Here is a 16076-nt window from a genome sequence, read left to right as displayed (position 1 = left end):
CATCATCGCTGGCCGGCCTATGATGGTGGTTAAAACATTTATTAACAATTTAATGGTTACATAGAGGTGTTTGGCTTAGAGACGTATTGGTCTCCTCCCATCACAATACTAGGTGGAGCCCCTATTCCGGGGCCCCATTGGCAAGCAACGCCGCCCGCGTCCGTTGAACGAAGGCCTTTTGAGCCTTGAGGTCTTGACAGCCGAGCAGGGCCGCCTCCCAGTCCTCTCTAGTTGGCTTGAGGTTGGGGGCAATGGATGGGTTTGACTGGCACGCCCAGACCATGTGGAAGGTGTCAGCCACCTCCCTACAGTACTGGCACGCACCATCAAAGGACGGGTTGAAATGTTTAAGCACCGCCGGGGGCACAGCTAGTACAGCATTGGTAAACATTTTGATGAAGAGGCGCTCGTCAGCGCGATCCAGTGCCTTACAAGGGGCTGGGTAGCGGCTGTGCTCCTCCTTGTAGTAATCGGTGATGTCTTTGAATGTAAGGGCCAGATTGTCTGGTTGGGAGTAGGCTTCCGAGGACACGGGGATAGCCCGGGGGGAGAGTGCGCGGGCGGCCTGATCGGCCTGTTCGTTTCCCTTGAGCCCCTGGTGACCGGGGGCCCAAATGAGGTTACGCGAAGTTATGTCTATGTATCGGCAGCTACCACCTCCCGTGGTAAGGGCCGGCAACATCCACATAATACACGTGTTGCTGATGACCATAGTATCGCTCCAACGCTTCTGCGCGCGCCTGGCGACGACCGTTATTGTCTTTTTTAGACATGTTGCGGGGAAGGGGTCGGACCCGGAGGGCGGGTCTCCAAAGTTCTGGCACTCTCATCCTTTCCTTAATGTGGTAACCGTGTTTAATGTGTAGTCGGTTCAAGAGGCGGCGACCGGACGTGGTCTGTGTAAGACGCGTGTATTGGCTAAGTAGGCTTCTCGTAGCTCCCGGAAGGTGTTCACCACACCCAGAGCCAGAAGTCTCTGGTTGGACGTGCTGACCGGAAGGTCGAGAGCCCGCTTGATGAATTTCCTGTGGATGGCGTCCGCTTGATCATCATCGTGTTTACGCAGGTACAAGTAGGGGGTCGAGTAGAGGATTCTGCTCGTTACAAAAGCATGGACAAGCCGCAGTGCATCCTTGCTTCGTAATCCGCCCCGCTTGTTGGAGACCCGGCGGACCATACGGCTCACCTGGTCTCCCACCATGCGAAGTTTGGCCAAAGTGGTGTCAACCCTACGTTGATGGTGTGTAAAGAGGCCAAGGATGCGGATCTCTTTGGCCTCCCGGATCGGTTCCGAGGGGAGACTGATGCGAAGCTGAGCTGTGTCGCGAGGGGAGGGACGTACGCGCACAAATTCAGATTTAGCTGGGGCGCACTTGAGTCCGCAGTAGGTCGCGTAGTCGTCGACTACGGTCGCCGCTACGTGCAGGCAGGACTCCATGTGGCCCAGGTTGTGATATTATCCGCTTAAAGTGCGTGATGTACCCGGGAAGAGAAGCCAATTTGGAGAGAAGATGAAGCATGGCTAAATTGAAGAGGAGAGGAGACAAGACAGCGCCTTGAGGTGTCCCCCTCGAGCCGATGGTATATGGCCCATGTTGCGCATCTTGTATGCGTATGTAGGCTTGGCGGTCTGTAAGGACAGAGCCAGCAGTAGGCCCATTCATTTTCTTTTCCTTCTTCCTACAGTCGCACCAACAACAACAGCACAGCCATCAGATGGACCTTTGTCACCTGGAACCTACCGCAACCTATTTATCAGGATGGATATTGATATCACTTACCTCATCAAACGCAACCGAATCTCCTATACGTTTCACTGAGTTGTCGTGAAACAGGCGCAGTGATATGATTATCGGCGAAAATAATCACAGACAGCTGCGGAACCGGCCATTTACAATGCACCCCGCCGGGGTGGCGCAGTGGTTACGGCGCTCGACTACTGTTCCCAAGAACGCGGGATCGAATCCAGGCCTCGGCGGCCGCTTTTCGGTGGAGGCGAAAAGCAAGGCGCCTGTGTGCTGTGCGATGTCAGTGCATGTTGAAGAACCCCAGGTGGTCGAAATTTCCGGAGTCCTCCACTACGGCGTCTCTCATAGCCTGAGTCGCTTTGGGACGTTAAACCCCACAAACAAACCAAACCAAACCATCATTTACAATGTTCAGAAACATGGTACAGTCTGGGTGATTAACAACAGTGCATTGAACTGGAACACTGCCTCTCCATCATTTCATTCATTTAATTTGCACTGCATTTGTTTGGTTTGGCTTGGTTTGTGGGGTTTAACGTCCCAAAGTAACTCAGGCTATGAGAGACACAATAGTGGAGGACTCCGGAAATTTCGACCACCTGGGGTTCTTTAACGTGCCCTGACATCGCACAGCACACGGGAGCCTTGCTTTTCGCGTCCATCGAAAAGCGGCCGCCGTGGCTGGGATTCGTATTCCGCGAGATTCCACGAGATGTGTTCTTGCCTAGCGTTCCTGCCATCTGCAATCACACACTCTAACGCGCACCAAGGAACGCCAGCGCGATGGTGTACCGTTCAAATACACTTTCTGGAGAAAGTGTGACAGATACTGTGCCTTTCCTTTACTTCAAACCAATTACAATTATATGCAGCACTGCAATGAAGCCCATAATAGGCAAACGATGAGTGGCAAGTCATAGAAGAGGAAGGATAGGAAAAGGTCCTGTGCAGACACGTGGGGAAGAAAACCAATGAGGGTATGAGGGAGCGAGTTCGAAGCCTCCAAATGCCGACTAATCCTAGTGAGCGCCATTCTTTCCATCATCTTGCCGACACAGGAGGTCCGAAAAATAGGCCGGAGATTCGAAAGGGCTGGAGGCTTACCAGGTTTAGGAACGAGAGAAATAAGTGAGGAAATCGAGGACGATGGCAGCGAGCCTTCTTGCCAGGTGGTGCTACAGAGGTTGAGAAGGTGCTCTTTTGCGTTATCGGGAAGATTGCGAAGAGCGGACTAAATGATTCCATCTTCACCGGGAACCGACCGAGTGGCGTTAGCAAGAAGTGCAGCTTCAAGCTCGCGCAGTGTAAAAGAGGCATCGAGATCATTGCCTGCGCAGCCTGCATATTCAGGGTAAAACGGGGACAAAGGGGGTGGGAGATAAAGATCTGCAAGGGTTGTGAAATCCTCATTGGGAGACTGTGGCTAGGGCTTTAGCGAAAGTCGGTGTAGGGGCATATGGGTGGTACGAAAGAGGGTTCGAAAAAGACTCTAGGTTGACTTTTTATGGAGCGCCGTGTCAAGATTTTTGCATAGGGTATTCCATCGGGAATCCTTAAGCGCAGCACAATATGCGCGATATCGTCTCGCAACCTTGAAAGGGGGGTCTGCAATTGGAGGTTTCGGGGTTGCAGTCTGGCTGTTCGGAGAAGCTCTTTGCGACGCTTTCATAGCTTCCATAGCCATATTCGGGGTCAGAAGTGGGATATGCAGCGGTCTCCGTGCGAGTAGAGGACGAAGTCGCTTGGAGAAGGGCATTAGTCCACTCCTCATAGGACATGAAGGAGGCAGAGGAGTGGAGACAGCGAAAGGCATGCCAGTCGGTATGGCGAATGCGCTGCTTGCGGTAGCACTGGCTTGCGTCATTACGAAAACAAATTTCATCATAAGCGATATTAAAAGTGCCATTCAAAATTTTTCTTCAAGCAGAATCTCGCCGCGGCGGGGAAAATTCTGCACCAGCGACAAATTGCGAGGAAACTTAAGTCGAATGGGGTTCCGAAGGCTGCCGCATGCCAGCGCCGCATGCTTTCCAACACGTCTTTTTACACGATATCTCAGTTCTAAGATTCTGAGTTACGGCAACTGATTTCCAGTCGAATGAGCCCAATGAGCTGTCGTGTAAAAATCAGCTGCCTTTAAGCCTCCAGGCGAAAGCCAACCTGTGACCAGAATGGAATACTCGAGTCATCATTGAAGTCTGTTCAACATTCACCCGCCTTAGACTAAGCTTTCGACGGGTCCGCGCTCAGTGTTTGGATGACTCGTATTAACTGGGAGCACATCATATCGACGGAGGTAGACTCCGCTGCTGCAAGCATTCACGCTGATATCGGACGCAGCACTCCTCTACGGAGAACCACATGGAGCGATTGCATTCAGAGCATTCTGGAAGTTATGGCGCAATTTCCTTCTGAAAGCTTTTCGGCCACGTTTTTGTCCTCCACGCAACGACGAACTGTCCCTCTCAATTGCACATCATCCGCCCGCGGTTCAGTTCATGTGCTATTGATACAGAAAGGAGGCAGTAGCGAATTTGTTCCTCTATAAGCAATCGCGCTTTGGTCATCTTTGGTCATCTGATGAGAAGAGAGGAGTCGCTGGAGAAAGATTTGATGTTGGGAAAGGTTGAGGGTCACCGGAGAAGGGGTAGGCAGCGAACGCGATGGTTAGATGGCATCCTCGAGGCGCTGCAGGTGAAGTTATGTGATGTTAGGAAGATAGTGAAAGACCGGAAAGCGTGGCGTGATATGGTCCATAGGGTCACGAAGAGTCGGACACGACTGAACGACTAAACTGAACTGAACTGAACTGAACTGAAGCATGCGCGCACACAATACTTGCAGGACGTGAGAATATGATTCACACAACACAATGAGCCTATACTACAGGGGATAGAAATGAAAGTTTATTTACTCATTGATTTGTTGGTGCTCGATGAACAAGCTTCAGGCGGGTCGCTATATTGGGATTCTATCTTTCATGTGACTCTTTTAGATGACTTCGCAGGTTAAGACACACAACGAGAACAGTAAGCGACTGCAAGGTATAAGGACGCGTATCGGAATAAGTGCGAGTTGGACAGGAGGCGTCAGTGTATATGACGCACGAGTACAGCACTCAGAAGGGACACGTATCGTCCAGGAGGCGGTAGTGGTTGTCGGTGCCACAGTGTAGGTTGAAAATATACTGGCACGCCGGGTCGACCTGGTTTCTCAGCCTCGCTGGCACGAATAGAATGCAGGCGTTCTCTGTTGTGAGGCAAAAAAGAAGAGGAGGAGGACACAAAGGTTACAATTGTTATCTCTGAAAGTCACAGCTCGCTTAAACGTGCTTGTAACGTACATTACTGCTAGACGTATATCAAACGTGTGCATGCATCGATGTGATGAAAACGAAGGGATACGCATTGTCCGAATACGCAAATGTCTGGACTGCAAATGTTGTGTCTTCCTACTGTTCCACATGCATACGACTGCAATATCGAAAGTTTCAATGCATTCAGGCAGATAAGGCCAGTCAGAAAGTCAGGATAGCTTTCTGTACTATAAACTGCAGCCCATGCAGTGTGCAGTCGTGTGCGAAAGTAGAGAAAGCACGTAAGCGAATTGACAAAACTCCCTGCCTGAGTTTTCCGACGGTACAGCAGCAGTTTTCGGTATATGCGTGTATTATTCACGCCCTAACGCGCTAGCCTGCTTGCCCGTTAAAATTTGTCAGGTGCGCTGTTTTATACAGAGCAACAGTAACCACAGCGGTTCGCGTAATCCCTCCCCTTTGCGCACCATTTTTTACATCGTAGCGAAGAAACTGAAACGTTTAAGCAGCCGCTTTATTAGCGAAGTGTTTGAAAGCATCTAGAAATTCTAGTGTTATTGGTATCTTATATTGCGCATTGAGGATTCACTCACTAAATATGCACGTTGTAACAAGAAGATGCAAAACAATTTTAGTAGATCATGCGTTTACAAAACATTACATTACATGGAGATAACAGCATGTCCCCAACACTCGAACTTTTGCAACGGCGCCTGGATAACTATAGATACCAGTCACTAGCCGTGACGGGTAAGTCTATTTGTGGAGTCAATTGTCATATTATTTCATTCGCCGTAAAACTGTGGAAGGGCGCCGCTAAACTTTTGCAAGGAAGACGGAATTTTAATGAAAAAAAAAAAATAACATTCAATTTTACACGCTGTTGGGGTTCTCTTGTCTTTCTAAAGCGAGTTTGTTTTCGGGATCGTTTTTACACCGGTATGCCTTTGTTTTTTTACCTGTAGCGTCAAATGATATACACCGAACCTGCACCTTGCTAGCCCTTCCGTCTTAAGTCTGCCTTCTGACGACTGCAGCTTTCTCACTTAATACAGCCTAACCCACAACGGGCGATTAACAAGCCCTTTTAATATGAAAATGAATGACCAGTTTGCACTAAAAGGTTAATTTTATTAGTTATTTCTCCGCATAACTTGGCATAACTTTTGCATATTATGCTCCAAAACAGAAGCTTATAGAAAACCGGAAGAAAAATGTGCTATACAGTTCCCACGGACGAACGGAAAAAAAAAAACTTTTTTGTCCGACGGATACAGGGAAGTCGCCTACAGGTCACCCCCGCCTAGACAACGGCCGTTAGCCCTTGAGCTTCGGCAGCGCCTTTGGTAGGATAGGGTAGGGTAGGTTAAAATAACAATAAAATGTATACAGAATTACAGAATTTCGTCCGTGCAAAATGTGAGATAGTTTTTTTTTTTCTTATCTTCTTGGTTCTTACACGTCACATACTTTTTTTTTTTTTTTACTTCCGGATGAAGACGGCGGTGCGATAGGATCAGACAAGACATTTCCATGCACACTCACCGCCAGCATAGGGGTTCCGGTACAGCTGGCACCTATCACATTCCGAGTATATGCTGAAGAGCTGGAAGCTGGTACCCTGTCCTGGTCCTGTTGTGGAATCAAAGAAAAATAAACAAACGTCAACGGAGATGCTCGACGCACCGAAGCGATGCGGTGCACATCGCGCAAAAGAGATGAAATTGAAGCGGTTGTAACAAACAGTTCATATCAGGCAAATTATGTAAGGCATCATATTCTCCTTAAAAAATGACAAGAAGAGTGGCACAAATCCATTTTACACCATCTCTTGCGGGAAGTCCGGCTCACATTTTTGCACGAAACTACCGGTTTCCTTAAATGGTGTTTCATTTTTCTGCCTTTTATGCTCAAAAACTAAGAACATCGAACCTAACCTTGTAGCACTTAAGTGGCCTCGACCTTTGTTTAACAAGACGATTTTGCTTTAAAAAAATTATAACTGAAAGCCTAATCATACATTGTCGGTAGGCAAATGTAGAGCATATTCGCAATGTTTCAAATGTATACGCTGTTGAGAGCACATACTTATAAAAAAATACAGCCAACCAGTCAGGGAGCATATATTAGCCTAGCATGTTTGCAGTCGGTGAACACACAACGGATCGCTATATCGTCGTCCTCCGAGCATGTGTTTATGATCGAGCTCAGCCAAAGCCAGTGACATGTGATCTAAATAACCCAGCCCAAAACGCAATCCTCTTGTACCCGATCTAATCGTTGGCCATGAGCAGAGGAGAATTCCCTTTATCGCCACTCTCCACAAGTGCTTACCGTCCATGACTGTGGCGTTCAGGGCGTTCTTGTGATGATATCCTTCAGAGCGCGTCAGAGTGAGCCTGCTTTTCCTGCAAAGACGAAAAGGAAAGGTTTAAACAATGAATGGCCAGAGTGCGTTAACAGCGTTAAACTAGGACGAAGAAGCGAAGCAAAAAAAAAAAAGGGGGGGGGGGGAAGGGGGGGGGACAAGAAAAGGAGGCTTTTAATTCTGCCGTTACTTTTAATGATACCATTCTCCAGTGGAACCGTCGTACTTGTTAACGTTATATTTTCGGTCAGCCAAAGTCGCTTTTGCACCATAAAACCCCATATAAACGTTTTTCCTATGCTGAAGTTCGAGCTTGAGAGGAGCGGTGGGATCTTAAACCTTCCCTGTCGCTGATCAAGCGGTTATTAGAGACACATTTTTCTTCTTCGCTGCCTCTTGACGCGAGTAATAAAAACAAGAAAAAAATTATTTCCGTTTTAAGCACAGGAGACTGGCTCAGAAAAAAAAAAAATTCATTATTGCGTATATGTATAATGCACAATTTAAGTTACAGATTATGTATATGTTTCCGCATATAGTGTTCACCCTTGCTCGAGAAGGTGATAGGAAAGGTGTGAAATTTAATGCGCATTCGCCAACACACCGTTCTTCCCCTTCCGCGACCACCTCACTCTCCTCAAAACCCCGCGTCCAGTCCAAAAACGAGCAAAACTGAAAGTAGAAACTTGTGATACTAGATAAACCCTAGATACGATCCAGATAAGAATTGTATCTGGACTGCCGTCTTTAGGAATCAAGACACGCGCTGAATTGCAAGAGAATGAAAGCGTAGCAGTAGCAGCGGAATATGAGGCACCAGGGAGAAGAGCATGAGCAAGGAAACACGGGCACAAGGAGACACGGAGTCCTGTTTTTCCCTGTTTTCTTGTGACTGTCTTTACGTGCGTTGCTCCTCTCCATGATTCCTCACCGATTGGCCCAAACGAAGATATTAATATGAGGCAACGAAGAATTAGGACGTGAGAAAGGAGAAGAACGAGGGACAACTGGAAAGGTTGACAGGAATAAGGAACTGGCCTGCTACCGTGCAGCGGAGAAGTGATTAAAACCAACAAAACAAATTCTCTTTTCTTCAAAAGTTTGTTACACTCCAGAACGAGAGGAAACACCGGAATTTGAGGGCAATTGCATTACACACTTTTGCAACGCGGGGTCCCTGGGCGTCGCCATATTGTTATCTGGGATGTTGTGTGCATATGGCGCTAGCACTGCGGAGGCGGAAGCCAAACAAGTTTGCAACATTCCGCGAGATGAGACGTTTCGGCTTTCGGTAGGACGGCCCTTGCTTGATCGCTCGCGCTAGGCCCGCCCTCATTTTTAAAATAATCTTTTTTCACTGGCTTATACCACCACCTTAACAATATTATTACGCCGGACATTGGAGCGCCTATAATGGACGAAAGTGACATGTGTCAAAAATTGCATGTCGAAAACTTCATTAACTGGGCTTTTTCCAGGCTCTTTCTCGGGATGCACATATTTCACGTGCGGCCTAATTTTGAGACGTCAATTTCTTCCGCTTCAAAAAATGATTGCAGTGCAACTTGTACAACTGCCATGCTTGCTTCCTTTACAAAGCTCAGAGTTGTAAAAATAAAACACCAGAGTTTGTCTTGCTGTTTTCAGTTATTTAGAAAAAGCCATAACCTCAACAGAAATTCTGTTTCAAGAGTCGCTAGACTGTATTGTATTAAGGGAATTAAGTATTATTTCATGTAGGGGAAAAGAAGAGATGTTTCATTTCACGTAAATTTAGAATATGGTTGGTTGGTTGGTTTATTATGAAAGTTAGCTGAGCCCACTATTTGTCTTCATGCTGGCCTATCTAGGAGCAATTACTATTCACATCTAGGCCAGCATCCATTGAGCAGCAAACGATTGATTGATTGATTGATTGATTGATTGATTGATTGATTGATTGATTGATTGATTGACTGACTGACTAATTGATTGATTGATTGATTGATTGATTGATTGATTGATTGATTGATTGATTGATTGATTGATTGATTGATTGAAAACATCTTTATTTATAGTCTTGTAGACCATGTGGGTGGACCGCATAGTCCGGTAGTCCACTGGATATTGCTACCGCGCTGGCCGTCCCTACCAGCCAGTGCTTACGGTCAGGATCAAACGAAAGATAGGCAGCTTTCTCAGAAACCTTGCACTTGAAACAAGTTTCATCTAGACCAAAAGCCTAACCCGGCATCACCGCCTATCCAAGGCAGTCTCTCGTGCTAATTATAGCATTTTAGTGCTAACGTGGATTAAGCTGACCAAGTTGTTTAGCAGGCAGTAGAACCAGGCCAGCAGCTCAGATCTAAATAGGACGTTAGTCCAAAATCCTGAGGACCCTCAATGTGGAGTAGGTTTGAATTTAGGGAGTAATATGTTCATTGGCATTTGGGAGTTTGCTCTAATCAATTGATGTACACGAATGCACATTGCAAGCTAGTTGGTTTATCACCACAAGGTAAAACGGCGCAAAAACCACACACAGGACGCAGAAAGGTGTTCGTCTGTGTTCGTCTCACCTTTCTGCGTCCTGTGTACGATTTTTGCGCTGTTTTACCTTGTGATGTACACGGTTCACGCGAACAGAAACAGTCCGCTTAATCGATTTAACACGTACGCTTCAGCACTTTCTCATATTTCTATCTTTTCCACGCTTTCGCTCGCGTATGCAGCAGAGAGAGAGAGAGGGTCGTCTCTTACACTTTCGCGGTTCCGCCGTACTCGACGAGGTTCTCCGCTGAGTCGTCTTGCAGCGGGGATGTCTGCGTGACCCTAATGCACTTCGCCTTGCCGCCGAAGTACGGGTCGTTTTCGTAGTTCCTCAGTACGGCGAGCAACGAGGTCTTGTAAGGGAAGCACTGAAACGACGAGCAGTTGTTGAGCCTCAGCAGCTGAGCTTTGAAGTACGGTAGTAAAAATTACGAGACTGCTCAAATCGGCTTGAAGCCCCTTTGCAGGATTATTTTAACTAACTGCATCGTGTTATCCCTACTACCATCATGATCACAGTTGCTACTGTCATCATTATCAACTAATGCAGCGCCATTGTCATCTCTCTGCCATCATTATCATCATCACTAACTACATCGTCCTTCTCATCGCTACTATCATCCTCATGCTAGACAAGGATAATTAGGATCGTCTTCTCTCGAGTTCTCCCATGCATTGAGTAACAAAAAGAAGCCCGGTGTGGAGTAGGGGTTAACGTGCTCGGCTGGGAATCGGACAGCGGCAAGGTTCCCGGTGAAGACAGATTATTATTTTTTTTTCTAATGCGACGAACACTCCCGATGAACGGAAACGAACGTCACTATGAGCCTGGAAACCTTTTCACCTTCAAAACACTAATCTCGCATTGGTGACTACCTTGGCTGCAGTCAACAGTCAAGCCTGCAGGCTCATCTTTGCGGTTACTTTATGGTGGCCGGCGCCATTTGGAAAAATAGAAAAAATAACAACATGCCCAGCATTTCGCGCCTGTTATCAAAACGTTGTCATTGTGCCTGCGATTCCCGAGGTGTTTGTTCGCAAACACGAACCTGAAGGATATGCCGCGATATTCTTCTGTGGTCTTTTATAATTACACACGTACTAATTAGAATACAGTCCAACACGACACACAAATAAACCTCCACATAACTGCAAGGCTTGCAAGCGCGTATTGGGAGCCCTAGTCGGCAGTACTGCGTCTGGCCTCTCAGCCGAATGGTCGTGAGTTCCAATCCCACCTTAAACCTACAATTTCTAAAATTTTCCTTTTAACAAAGTCGTTACTGCATGAAGTTAAATCGTTTGAGCCGTGAGGCGACTTCTCATTACATGATACGTTTTAATGACTGTTATGCTACGCAGGTCGTCACGTTTGACGTGAGCTTTATCGAGTGTTTGGAAATCCCGCGCAAGTCCATGTGCCTGTGACGCCATGAACATGCCGACCAATCAGGATTATTCGCTCTCGGCCAAGAATGCAAGCGTCGGCTTTTCTGAGAAGCGGGGGCACATACTTTACCGTGTGAAAGAACGTTCTGCTTCTGAAGTAATGAGGCTGGGGGTCTTCACAGTGGAAGAGCACGCATTTGTCAATCAATCGCTATCTAGCTCGTTGGCTTGCGAAATATATAATTTAAAGAAAGGCAATGTATTAGGAGCAACCTTGTCTAAGAAACTTGGACACCCGCGATCATGGGAGCTTTGAAGTCGGAGAATGCCTGAGCACTTTAGTAAGCCGTATTTGGGAGTTGCTGCTCGTTCACACTAACGTGAATCTTTAGTTAAACTTGCGCGCAGTCGTTGATTCGTGTGCCTATATGACACTGCGAAAAGGCCACTCCTGCACACGAAGTATTCCTTCAGTAGTGACAGCAAACGACTGTGAAACACATAGGAATTGCAAATTGCAGGGATGTGATCGCGTATCTAGCGACACATGTGTTCTGAGGGACGCCTTATAACAGCTGGAGGGCTCCGGTTTAACATGCGCTGATATTGCACTTATACGGCACACGTTCAAAAATTTTTAGGAGGTCTAAATCAGATCGGAGCCATATACACTGCACGTCGTCTTTCCTAGCCCATATACATCTCCTTGAGACACCAAACCCCAGAATTCACAATCTTCATTGCTCAATGCAAAAGCTGCTGTCGTAAAGTTGGAGATACCAAAGTCGAAAATAGATGACACACAAGCCAGTACACAAAACTTTTGCATGTATTCTTTTCTTTTCTTTTTTAACTCTTCCTAGGAGCCTAGATTCTTTGTTTGATATCAACACAGCAAGCATTTTTCAAACTATAGTTTACTTTTCTGCCTTGGTCGGGAGAAGGAGGGAAGGTGAAGTCCGCGAACGTGATTTCAAGTAACTCTACTTTTTTAGGCAAATGCATATCCGCCATGTGAAGCATTGAAAATTCTAAACTTTAAACAACAATGGACGCCAATACGTGACGAACGAGAACACCAATGCTTATATTCTTGCCCTCGGTGCCCTGTCTGCGATTCCCGAAGCATGAGGCAGATACTCAGCATCTGTTTTGGGTGTGCAGGCACTGAAGTCAGCGAGTACCCGGCACCGGAAGTAGCGAGTCTCCCACCGAACACCCCAACCTTATGCACTGTTTAGATGCAGGGACCACATTATCACTTCCTCCTCCACTTTATTAGATTGGTAAACTTGTTTTACTCATAAACGCTCCTCTTTTCATTACAACATGCCCCATTATACCCAGAGGCAATGAGCAACACTAAGAAGAAGAAAGGAAGGCTGCTTACGTCGGACGCGTGTTACAGCCCAACGTTACTAACCTGTATAGTAATGTTGTTAGACCGGAACCTATGACAATGTGAATGAATGAATGAATGAATGAATGAATGAATGAATGAATGAATGAATGAATGAATGAATGAATGAATGAATGAATGAATGAATGAATGAATGAATCTGCTTTAGGCGCTATTTGGCATCAGGCTTCTATTTCAAACTGCAGTTTGAAGCAACAACTGTACCTGTGACGACTGACGAATAACAAAAAGGAAATGCTCTCGGTGATCTAAGATCGTATATTTCCGCCAGTGTCAAATGGCTTCAATGCCCCGTTTTAGAGCCTTCAGTCAGAACTCTGAACGGACTAATTAAAATGTGACCGCAGTCTAAAAACTGCATGAAGAACAACCGAGCTTATTGCAAAAAGAAACCGCATTATAAGACAGATCGCACGCTGATTATTACGATTATAAAACGCACGTCACAATCAACAGACTATCGCTTTTTTTCTTTTCTGTCTTGCTGTAGCAAACTCGTCGAATTCACATACCTTGGAATTGTCCTGAAATTCTCCCAGATCAGGCCTCCGCTCGTGGTGAACTGCATTCGCCAGCAGTGCGAAACAGCCGGCCGCAAAGACGACACTGAACGACATCGTACTACCCTGCTTGTTGGCTCCTGGAATGCCCGGATGTGGAGTGGATGCAAACGACAACGACGGGTGTCTAGCAAGGTGCGCCTTTTATAGAAGCCGGTCCTGGAAAGACGATGCGGAATTCGCTTCAGTCTATAGACACGCCTATCTCGCTCTTTAACTTTGCCTTTTAAGGGCCTCCTGCATCTCCGGGGCATGACAGGAAAAAAAAAAAAAAAAGGAAATGCAGATCAACCGAAAATCAGCGGCGGATGATACTGAGGCGCAACAGTGCGACCCTCGTACGCCCGTCCACAGACGTGCCACCAGACGCCAGTAAAAGGGTCAGTGATCTCGAACTACACCGAGTGTCCACTGTGGAAGTCCACGGTTGTCTAGTGTGTTTTCTATGTTTGTTGCTTCGCTTACCCATTTTATCTAACCAAGCCCCTCCGCTTTCAATCTCGTCTTCGCTAACACTGTGGTAGCTGTCAAGGCAGAGAGAAAAACATAAGACTGACGCGACTGTGTACTCCTGAGCGTTTCGTCCATGCAGGCTCTGTGCTCTGAGGAAGCCTGAAATGTATTATCGGCGGCTTCCTTTTGGCGTTACATGCGTGTGCCTCATCCGGGCGGCCATTTAACACGGGTGCAGCGTAAAGCGGCGTTCTAACCGGTTTTGATTATCACAGTGAACTGTCCGTCGGCGGCACGCGCTGCTTAGTTTTTACTGACAGATTGCTCCGGCTGCTTGCGTGTACAAAGCAGACTCGTTTTAGTGCATGATGCCGAATACAGCATAGCGTTAGTATCTGTAACAGGGTGTTCAAAATGCTCGGAATTATTAGGATCCCCTGGCCTAGTCAGGAGAGCTATGGGATAGACATCATAAGGATCAAGGCGGACATATTTTATAGCTGATGGGTTTTACTGGGCAGCACAGACTGAGCTAGAAAACATGTGGCTGAAATTCCTCGCCCTCGAAACAACAATGCCCACACGTTCTTTCATTTCCGGTTCCACCGCGACATCGACCGAATGTAAAAAGACCGAGCCACAAATCTCGCGCTTCGGTTCCACTGGCGATTTCTTTTACTGAACATCTTTCAATTGCGTATTTTTCGTTGGTCTTTGTAGGGATTAAACAGGCAATGGACATTCATAAGGCAAGTTTAGAGAGTCGGCTCTAAGTATTTAAAAAAAAAAAAAATGAGTGGACGCTTGCGACACAGCCGAGGCCATGGTTGTCTGCGCAGTTCGTGAGCGAGAGACTGAGGGTTAGGTCAGTGCACTCAGTCCCACTAAGCACACACTGTGCTTTGAGAACCAGATCGGGCATCACGTGTGCAGAGCGGTTCACGGAGCTGCACGTGAACTCAAAGAAGGTTCGTAAATGGCCAGATCACGGGCGCAGGGTGAGGGAGAGGCCTTCGCCCTGCAGCGGGTATAGTCAGGCTGCTGATGATGATGATGATGATGACGGGCACAGGCATATAACGACGGCTTTCTTGCATACACTTGTCTCAAATGGCTATATTGTATAACACTGGCAGCCTACAGACCAATAAAGCCTACTGTCCTTTAAAATCGAAAGGACTGAGAGGCTAGCCGATACACTGCCATCTGTCGAGCCTGTTTGCTGCTTCCATGCATGAACTTGCATAGTCGAAATCTCGCAGTTATAAGTCCAGCAGTTCTTTATCTATTACCTTTCTCTGTGCTTTGTGTTACGGTTCGCTTCAGAAATATGCAGTGAAGCTTTAGTACGCGTAATCAATTTTGTTGATACGCTGGCGAATACATAGTTAAATAGAAGTCATAAGCAGGATTATGGGTGAAAAGCACGCAAGGTGGTCCACAACGGCTACATTAGCAGCTATATACGCACTTTTCTGAAAACTCACGCAATGGGGACGCAGTGAGTACTCTATCACTTTCAATGCCTATTATACGGTAGAACTGACATGTTTAGCGAGATAAAAAGCTAGAAAAAAAAAAAAGAAACAGCTGTGCGCTATAATGCATAGGTATACCTCCGGTTTAGCGGAAACAAGACTTCGCACAAAATAGCAAATTCTTTCAGATGAAGAGCGAAAAGGATGATTTTCATTTATACTTACATAGTAACAATTGGTTGAATGTGTATCACGTGGTCCCTTTCGTATTATAGTTACGTGTACGCAGAGCCTGACGAGGATATGAAGTTGTACACCTAGCAAAGAATGTAAATTTTCAAGCGCACGGTTTGTTTTCTTTCGTTTGCATCCTGCGGCCATAAAATCCACATATGCCAGCCTCTCATTGCGTTGCACTATAGGTGCTCTTACAGCGTTTTGAAAGGTAAGTTGAAATGACGGATATATGATAGGTGTTGAAGGACTTGAACGAGTGTAGCTGGGCCAGATGCAACAGATGCAACAGGTGCAAAAAAAGGCTAAAACATTTTTCACCCGATGGATGTCTGCCGCCTACCTAAAATATGTGCGGGCAGCGCAGCAGTGTAACATTTCAAAGGGAGGCCAGCTACAAATTGCCCCCGACCTGATATGCCTCTCCCGATCCGGTCCTAGCAGTCTGAGTGACTTATAGTTTGTCTCGCTTCTGAAGATGAATATACTGATGCATAATACTAATTCGGATAATGTGAAATCACAGAAACATTTCGTTACGACAAGCTGTGTGAACATTGGTGAAGGAATTGCATGCCGGC

The 16076-nt window shown here is 46.6% G+C and overlaps 1 protein-coding gene across 1 annotated transcript; it reads right to left on the bottom strand.

Moving 5' to 3' along the window:
* Positions 1-4756: 4756 nt before the first annotated feature.
* LOC146208093 (uncharacterized) lies at positions 4757-13387 on the bottom strand. Its single transcript, XM_084578081.1, has 5 exons — positions 13283-13387; positions 10172-10329; positions 7399-7472; positions 6610-6696; positions 4757-4997 (listed from the first exon to the last, which is right to left on the bottom strand). Exons 1-5 carry the CDS (start codon positions 13385-13387, stop codon positions 4867-4869), a joined length of 555 nt encoding a protein of 184 aa, XP_084434207.1. The 3' UTR covers positions 4757-4866.
* Between the last annotated feature and the right edge of the window lie 2689 nt (positions 13388-16076).

This window comes from Amblyomma maculatum, chromosome 1 (genome assembly GCF_055883805.1).
Source record: "Amblyomma maculatum isolate TAMU_Amacu chromosome 1, ASM5588380v1, whole genome shotgun sequence".
Taxonomy (NCBI): domain Eukaryota; kingdom Metazoa; phylum Arthropoda; class Arachnida; order Ixodida; family Ixodidae; genus Amblyomma; species Amblyomma maculatum.
The sequence above is the reverse complement of the archived record's forward strand: the minus strand, read 5'-3'. Positions and strand labels throughout refer to the sequence as shown.

Coding starts and splice junctions, on each gene's coding strand:
- LOC146208093 (XM_084578081.1), bottom strand. CDS start 13,387: ATGTCGTTCAGTGTCGTCTTTGCGGCCGGCTGTTTCGCACTGCTGGCG. Junction 6,697..7,398: donor GAACGCCACAGTCATGGACG/GTAAGCACTTGT, acceptor ATTCCACAACAG/GACCAGGACAGGGTACCAGC. Junction 4,998..6,609: donor CCGGAACCCCTATGCTGGCG/GTGAGTGTGCAT, acceptor GCCTCACAACAG/AGAACGCCTGCATTCTATTC.